At 37.1% G+C, this 8894-nt stretch overlaps 1 protein-coding gene across 2 annotated transcripts in view; it reads right to left on the reverse strand.

Moving 5' to 3' along the window:
• The window catches only part of LOC107104561 (beta-galactosidase-1-like protein 2), a 12415-nt gene extending 4105 nt beyond the window's left edge, over positions 1-8310 (reverse strand). The window contains exons 1-18 of one of the 2 annotated variants that reach the window (XM_015404578.1): positions 8192-8310; positions 7610-7807; positions 7459-7527; positions 6981-7076; positions 6008-6116; positions 5830-5922; positions 5654-5735; positions 5515-5579; positions 5015-5099; positions 4015-4152; positions 3771-3851; positions 2038-2150; positions 1806-1952; positions 904-975; positions 730-808; positions 539-626; positions 345-456; positions 65-181 (exon numbers count right to left, since the gene is read on the reverse strand). In XM_015404578.1, the coding sequence (XP_015260064.1) occupies positions 65-181; positions 345-456; positions 539-626; positions 730-808; positions 904-975; positions 1806-1952; positions 2038-2150; positions 3771-3851; positions 4015-4152; positions 5015-5099; positions 5515-5579; positions 5654-5735; positions 5830-5922; positions 6008-6116; positions 6981-7076; positions 7459-7527; positions 7610-7807; positions 8192-8283 (1836 nt within the window). In that variant the 5' untranslated portion in view covers positions 8284-8310. The remainder of the gene's footprint in view (positions 1-64; positions 182-344; positions 457-538; positions 627-729; positions 809-903; positions 976-1805; positions 1953-2037; positions 2151-3770; positions 3852-4014; positions 4153-5014; positions 5100-5514; positions 5580-5653; positions 5736-5829; positions 5923-6007; positions 6117-6980; positions 7077-7458; positions 7528-7609; positions 7808-8191) is intronic. The other variant, XM_015404579.1, reaches the window with a different exon arrangement.
• Between the last annotated feature and the right edge of the window lie 584 nt (positions 8311-8894).

Below are 8894 nucleotides of genomic sequence, written 5' to 3' on the forward strand. Positions count from 1 at the left end.
AAAGGTTGGATGGTTTCACTATATTATGTTGCTGCAATAAAAGGCCATCTGTAAATAGCCATACCTGGTTTATTCCACTGTTGAGAAAGGGTCCAGGGAGGTAGAGAGCCTGCTGAGGACCGATTGACCAGTAGCGACCGAGATTTAGGCCATTTATAAACACAACTCCTTTTTCCCAGCCCTGAAACATTTGCATGCATTTGCATTAACATTCAAAACAAAACATAGGAAAATATAGATAGATTAGTGAGCTGTAGATGGCTTTTCAGGATCAGTCAGACAAATCAAACAAAAAAGTGCAAATGAGCCAGTGTTATACAAATAAATAACCTCATCTTACTTACTGGCAGCTTCACAAATGTGTCACTCGGATAGCCATATGCAAACAGCCTCCCCATGAAAAATCCAGGAAAACTAGGATTTTCTGGTAGATTTTTCCAAGGTGCCTGATAAAGACTGAAATATCTTTGTTCAAACCTGTTTTTAAATACAGCTCAAATTCTTATGCAGGTTGTTGGATTTAATAAAGCACACAAACCTGTCAATAAAGCTGGGTTTCATATCCAGACTGTATATTGTAAAGTCACGCAAGGGAATATGGTTAAATAAAATTTCCCCTACTAGACCTGCATTAACACACATACAAAGCAATTAATCAAATATCCTCAGAGAAATCAAATAATTTCACAGCAGACAAAACAATGAGCCGCAGTAATTTCAGCTGATTACCTTTGTGTTGTTTGTCAAGGTCCCTTCCACTGTGAACTCGTCCACAGTTTTCCACCAGGAAGCTCAAGGTACGTTTTTCCTGAAGAAATCATTGGTTTGTTAATTGTATGCCTAATCAAAAACAGATTCTGGTTCTATCACTGCTAATAAAGTAGGTACCTTTCCTCCTCATACCTTAGCATCCGGAACAGCCAGCTCAAGGTTCTGATGATTGAAAACGCCAATATATCTTCTGTCTACAAACACCTGAGGGTAATATGTAATTTCTTAGTTAAACACTTTTGGTTCCCTTAAAGTTAAGTAGTTTTTTTCATAGATTCTGCACCATATTTTGGTGATATTCATAAAAAAGGCTTGATTAAACTTGAGAAGTTAACCGAAAAACCCAATCATTTAAGGCATAGGCTAACCTACAGCACTAATTGAGAACAAAGTTATATTTATGATGTTTGAGAAAAACAACAAGTGGTGATCTCTCTTTTTTTTTTTTTGCAACAACAGCCACCTAAAAGAAAATGTACTGATATTAGGCTTGGTTTCAGAGATTATTATCTACCACTTGTTCATGAGGAGCTTGGAAAACAATTTATGCTTGTTTTCCACAAATTCTACAAGTCATTCTATTTTTTGATTCTTGAATGATTAATGTTTGTGTCTTTTAGGGTGCTTTTGTATTTAGGGGTCACCACATCAAGTCATTACTTCTTGCTCACAGATTTATCAAAGTTCACAGGATCCCTTTCATAATTCAATTGGTAGTTGAGCCAGTTCCCCAGCAATACAGTCAAACACTTTAACCAAGTTTTTCTTGCAATTATTGAGCATGCTAGAAGCCATAGCAAGTTTTGTTCAATATTTTGTATTTTAGTCTTTAACGCCTGAATCCCAAAAATTTGTAGTTAATTGTTAACAAAAAAGTTATTCATTCTAACGTTCCCAATCCCAAGTGGTATGTTTTTCTTCCAGCAGTAATAAACATAACGACCATTTTTCAGATACGACATGACAAAGTAAAATAACCATGAAAGTGTTTTAAGTCTGAGATTAAACTTTGCTGTGAACCAATCATGACGCACCAGGGCACGGTCTCGAACATTGTCACCCGAGTGTAATGACCCTCCACTGGTGATGGTGGTCACATACAGTGTGTAGCCATATGACTGGCCATTGCCATTGTTTGCTGGCAGATTTTCCATGTTTATTGGCTTGGTCGACTTGAAGGGCTGAAGAGAAAACAAAAATCTGACTGGTAAGCAAACCTTTTTTCTGTTAGACAGTAATTTGCCTATCATTGTATGTAAAACTCACACCCTCAGCAAAGCTTAAGGCATCCCATAATGACAGATGTTGGTACATAATGGCAGGTTCATACGCCTCCCTGTATCTCAGTGTCGGCATGTCTGGAAGGCTGTCTCCTCTTGCTGAACAAAGATAAAATAACTAATCAGGCCACAATGTCAGGCGATGACAGCACATTGCAAAAGTTATAAACTTTTACATATTCAATCATGTTAAAACTGCAAACTTCTATATATATTTTAATGGAATGTTATTTGAAATGCCAACAGAAACTAGTAGATAATCGTGAAACTTATGGCAATAAAAATTAAACGGACAAAGCATATTGTTTGGTCTGCAAAGTGACTCAAATAAAGGCAGATCCTGAGGTGAAGAGTATTTAATGACAATGAAAACAAATAAGTGCAGATTAAAATAAAAAAGAACAGGAAATACAGCATGGACAGAAAATGGCAATGGTACCAGATGGGTGACATTAAGATACAGCAATGGAGTAAACCAGGACAGAGCAATTAAAACCAGGAAGCTTGTACACAAAGAAAATTGTTGAATCAGCTTTGTCGCCAATCTATTGTTTTGCTGCTATAGCTTTAGGCTGCTAGAGGACACAGGGACCACTTTTCATCATTATGCTTCATTCTATATCTACTCTCCAATTCTTCTGTATTAGTTAGTTCCACCCCAAACTTTATGTTCTCTGTTTTGCTGTGCGACCATCCTGAAGGAAAATATACATTGCTGTCATCAACCCCTGAGTTTATAGATTATGGAGTTGGGCCTGTTTTTCAGTGCATAGTTCTGTTTCTCTCCCAGACATAACTATGGGCTCAGCTTTTATTGAACTAAGAATTTTTCTATTTTCTATTTTACTCCATTTGGTATTAAAAGTGGTTCATTGCTAAACTGTTTTTTCCTGGACAGAGCCATCTATGGAGCTTAGATTACTATTACCTTTTCTAAGATACAAAGTATTTATGAATGAGTGCTTCTATGTTGCTTTTTGTAAGCCTCCTTCTGTCTCCTATGAACACCAGTCAGCTTTGGTAGAAAGCTGCTCACAAAGAGCCTGGTTTTTCTGGAGGCTTCTTTCTGTTGAAAGGTTTTTTTTTCCTCTCTCCTGTCGCTGTATGTATACTACATGTGAGGGATTGCTGTGCACTCAATGATACAATACAAGCTAATGTTTACTGTCTCCACATGCTCACCAAGGGGAGCGTATGCTTCTAAGTCTGTGACGGAATGCAATCAGCTGGTCTTTCTTAGATATAAACTTTTAATCCATCTGACTGGAAGTTCTGATTGAATTGTCTGAGTAAAGTTCCTTGAGATGACATGAGTTGTGTATTGGCACTATACAAATAACATTTAATTTAATTGAAAAATGGCATTGCAGACGCAGGTGAGTGATGAAGTAGAGAGAAAGAGCAGCTGAATCTAATGAAGGGATAGTGAAGGGAAAGAGAGCTGAGAGTAATACATGAGAGGAGACAGATGGAAACAAATCTAAGAGATTATGATAAATAGCAACAACACAGGATTTAACAGATGGCCTATATGGCAGCAACTAGAGAACATAAACAGAAGTAAAGCCAGAGAAACCTTAAAAAAACCCCTGTTTGGTAGGACAGAATCTATAAACATGTCTGAGCAAAACTGTTGGAAATAATAATAAACACGACCACCACTATAGGAAAAATGTTGGTTGCGTTTATAGTTTAAAGTTTAATGTGAGATTAACTTACTGTTGTATTGAGAAAATAAATCCCTTAGGAGATGAAATTTAGGGGTGTATTCCCCAGCTTCAGATAAGGGAGCATCATAATCTGGAAAGCATCAGACACAGTAACTGTCCTCTACCACCACCTGCTGGTTATTACAGCAGAAACACTGCATTCTTGAGATATGTAACATCAGCGCTTCATCAATCAAGCTAAATCTGTAAAGATTTGCATGCAAGCCGTGGCTGTTTTGTTTGTGCTTACCCACCATAGCTGGGGACCAACGCTCTGTAGGAGGGGTTAGAGACTGCTCCATTCATGAAACCAAAGCTGGAGCCTCCATGGAACATGTACAGGTTGACAGACATACCTCTTCTCAGAATTTCCCTCACATTGGACACCATATCTATAACGAAATGCAACATATACACATAAGGTCTTATTCAAAAAGCCTTATAGCATCATAAGATTAATCCTTCTATGGACAGTTTCACTACTTTAATTTTGAAAAACCAAAGTTATTAACTATTTTCAAAACCTATTAAGGAATATTCAAAATCATCATCTATTGTTAGGTGCTAAAGCATTATGACCCCTTGTTTTTACAGTTGGCTTTCTTATGCTTACAAATCCAGTTCAGTCCAAAGTTAGTCATGCCTATAGCAGATAGTACATTATTTCATGGGTAGGATAATATGATAACAAAGAGATAATGCAAAACTGCAAGAACAACCTATTTCTATCAACATGTTAGTAATAATGGGATCTTGATTTTCTTTTTCAAAAGCAAAAATATCCAAAACTTATCTATCATATATCTTAACCTGGTGTTAAAAGGTTATGTTGGAAGGCCATCTTGACCTCACACTTATTTTGTGTTACATTCTGTTAATAAGGTGACATTGGGTGATTGATTTGATTTGTTTTGACTATTAACTATCAAAAATGTTGGCATTTGGGAGACATGATTTTCACTAAACTAGCCTAATCCTTACAATGTCAGTCAGATGAGATTCAATAAGTCTGGCTAAAATAAGGATTTTTTTTTAATAAGGCAGAAATGAAAGGAATTCAGACTTTCCTTGAAAACAAATACAGCATTAGGCATTGGTATGCTGAGAAGATGTCTTTATAGATCAACAGAGTAAGAGAGTAAGTAATAAAAAATATGAGCAACAATAGCAATGAGCAATAATAAGAAACGTTGGTAAAAAACCAGGAGAAACTTGGTCAAGAAAGTCAACACTAACATTGAGGACATGAATTACCTTCTGGAGGCAGGACATGGTGAAGGCCTCCCCATGTATCATACCAGCCTGTCCAGTATTCCATCACTATGGAAGGACCTCTGGGCTGAAAACCAGGGCAAGGGATATTGTACATTAACATTTTTTCCCTTTTTTTCCCCCAATTTTTTCCTTTTTTTCTTTTTTTTAGTGTTCTGCTTGATTTATGCATGTAAATAGCTTGATTATAATTAATGCAGGGAGTATTTCAGATTATATGGACACTGCAATGGGAAAGAAGAACAGGAAAGGAAAAACAAGAAAAGGAGAAAAGATGAGAGAAAGAGGAGATAAAAGGGAGACGATAAAACTTCTTCTATATGCCTTATCAAGTGCAAAGAGGAAAAAATGGGGGGAAAAAAGTAAAAAAAAAAAGAGAGAGAGAGAGAGAGAGAGAGAGAGAGAAACAAAATAAAAATAAAGCACATTCTCCGATTTTTAAAAACAAACAGGAAACTGATGTGAAAAAAAAGATTATAGACCTGGATGCCGTGTAGTTCCTGGATGTTTCTCTGAGTCAGCTTCTGCAGCTTTACTGATCGGATAACTGCGAGAGAACAGAAAACAAGTTATTCTTTAAAAGTTTTTTCTGTATCTATAGGTGAAAACACTAACATGTACCTCCATCAACACCCCCTGATTTCAATGTGTTGATGTTATCTGATGTGAGCAGGAGCTCACTGATTCCTCTGGACTGTAAAGCCTTTCAACATAAAGAAAAATAACAGAAGAGGCAGAACAAATCAGAACAAATGTATTTAAGATGAAAAAGTTTTAATATGAGCAAGTAAACTTACCTCTTTAATAAATAACAAATAGCCTTGATCCTTTGCAAAGGATCCATATTCATTTTCAACCTGCACTGCAATGATGGGACCTCCTTTCTTGAACTAGAATAGACAAACAAATATTTTAGGCCAGGGAAATGAATTGATGTTAGATACACTTGGTTCCAAATAAAATATGAAAAATAACCTGTAGTGGAACCATTTTCGGTATAAGTTTGTCGAAGAAAGTGTTAACAGCCTGAGTGAAGCCTGGGTGAGTTGTCCTTAGTCTCATGCTGTCATCTCTAAGGAGCCAGCTGCACACAAAAAAGCCTTGCATCTGTGTTTTGTTTAAGTATTTTATGAAGTAATACACTTTTATGTAAATAATATATCTAAAATAAAATTAAAAACTAAATACGGATCCTCTTGTAGTTTGACCATTCAAAGTACTTTACACTACCAGTAGCAAGAGCAGATCTAAACCTAAGGCACACATTGACATCTGACAGAATTGTACATCCGCAACCAACAGGTATAATTTGAACTGCTAAACCATGCTGTCACAGATTTAATGTTATTTTTTTTTTCTCTTACAAATCACTAAACTTTGCAAGCACAAATGTTACAACTGGACGACTGCTAAGGAAACAGCCTTGCTGCTAGAATATTTTAAGGTTCACCATGCAAACACTCTATCTGTGCTAATGAAGATAATCTCACCTCTCATGCCAAGTATCCAGAGTGGCTCCAATGCATGGCAGCCTGACCTACACTGATATTATTCCAGCTAATAATCTCCAAACTCTTTGGTCATTTAGCCTTCATTTCCTGGTGGTCAGGTGTTTATTGAGTTTGGAAAAAGGGAAAATTAGTTGATGACATTGCATCAAAAGTAACCAACCGCTTACTGATGCAGTAACCCACACTGCATCCGTGTGCGCTAATCCCAATTCACAACTCATGCCAATACACATACGGGGCAAAACACACATATGTCATGAAGCCAACAGATCTTGTTAAAAAATGCCTATTTCTCACATTTAGGCTCACATTGACATGGGAAGAAAACTAATCGTTTGACAGCAGATTATTTTTTTCCCAAACAAAAAAAAGACTTTGAAATAGAAGAAAATCAATAAATCTTCAAGGAGGTTTCATGTAAACAAAAAAAGGGTTACCTTGGCAGTCCACCCAGGTCCATATCCGCAGAAATGTATGGCCCAGGACGTAGAATAACCCACAACCCAAGCTCAGCTGCCAGAGAAAGGTACGATCTGCCAATCAGAGAAAGATCACAAACTTAAGACTCATGATAAGACCGAAATACAAGGGCTTTTGAAAAGTGCCTGGAAAGCATTGCAGCAAATGGTGGCATCACATCCCTCTTCACCTTGTGGATACATGCTTTAATAATTTGCTCTTGTTGTGGAGATTAGGCTGTTGTCAGGTGGGGCTCCCACTCTCTTTTCTCCCTTGAGTTTTAGGGGTTAAATGACGAGAATATTCCTTAAAGGCTTAAAAAATATTTATTTTTATGACAACTAGTGGAACAATGCAGGAATTTTCTTTTGAGATGTAGATTTCTTGATATACCAAGCAGCTTATGGACTTCTACATGTTCTATAGTTAAGACAAGTAAACCCATATTCTCCTTACTCTAAATCCAGCTGTGTGTGAAAGTTGAAAACCCCCTTCTCTGGCTGGTGAAGACTCCATGGAACATATCTGTGAGGATGCCACAAATTAGCATTCAGCTAAAGGAAAGGGCTTCATGACAAAAACAAAACAAAACATGCATAATCCCTACGTGGTGAGGGTGTTGATCCCACAGGCTTTCATCTTCATCAGCCGGTCCCTCCAGTACGCCCTTGGCACACGGAAATAGTGAACAGATCCCCCAAGGATGCGGAAGGGTTCTCGCTCCAGGGTGAACTGTGAAGAATTGGCCCTCAGGCCCACCTTTCTGCTCCTCTTCCAGCCGGTTTGTGGCGTGCTGGAAAAGAAGCTGTGCATAGTTCCTGTTACAATCAGGTTATGTGACACACAGGCTATTGTTCTTGAATTGACCACATGACATGCTCTGTAGGAATTTGCAGATGTCTTGAATTGGCAAAAATCATAACAAAGACGCTGAACTATATCGTGTGTAGAGTCTAAACAGATTTTGATATGTGCATATGAATATGTTTAGATTTACCTTCCTAAATAACTTTCAATAGTTTTATGAAATCTACGTTTTACTGCTTGTCCTTACTCCAAATGAGTAATACTGTAAGATTTAAATACAATATTTGTTGGAAATGTACACAAACCTTTAACAAGTAGACTACTGACGACAAATAGCTTAATGAATAGAAACATGAACTAACCAAGAACAAGCAACACTTACCCTAGACACTTATAGATGATGAAGCAACCAATAACCAGGCAAAAGAGCGTGTATTTCCGTTTGTGCAGATTCCTCATCCGGAATACCGCCATGGCTTTCACTGTTAGACCTGTTGCTCTTACACAGGAAGACGTAGGACTGAGCTAAGAGCAGCATCTGTAGTGAGTGTAGACTAACTCATGGTGCAGCCTGGAACATGTACCGCCTCGTGGGAGTGTCTAACCAGCAGAGAAGCTCACCTTAGTAACAGGACTGCTCTATGTGCATTTTTTCATGCTGATTAACAATACCTTAGACACAGGCATATATCAAACATACTAATTATATCTTTAATGCAGCCTGTAAGTATTATGCTAGCATCATAACACTACTATAAATTCAATATTTCCATTCAAGACATTTAATAACATTATATAGAGTTAGAAAACATATATTTTTCTAGTCTCCTTAATGTAGCATAATCTCAACAAAAATATGTGATTAAAGTCATGTAGGTACAATCTCACTTTTTAAGTTGGCTTCACAACCTGAAATCATGATTTCATAACTAAAAAAAACATCTGCCTCCCATTCTTCTTTTAAAAATTCTAGGAACAACTAGTAAACCTGAAGATTGAGAGAAAAGTGATATGTTAGGAACGTAAGGAACAATCAGATATCTGTTTAAAATGGAGCTTGGCCATTTAAGGCTTTATATGTGAGA

Source organism: Cyprinodon variegatus, unplaced genomic scaffold, assembly GCF_000732505.1.
Source record: "Cyprinodon variegatus isolate N-32 unplaced genomic scaffold, C_variegatus-1.0 Scaffold1793, whole genome shotgun sequence".
Classification (NCBI taxonomy): domain Eukaryota; kingdom Metazoa; phylum Chordata; class Actinopteri; order Cyprinodontiformes; family Cyprinodontidae; genus Cyprinodon; species Cyprinodon variegatus.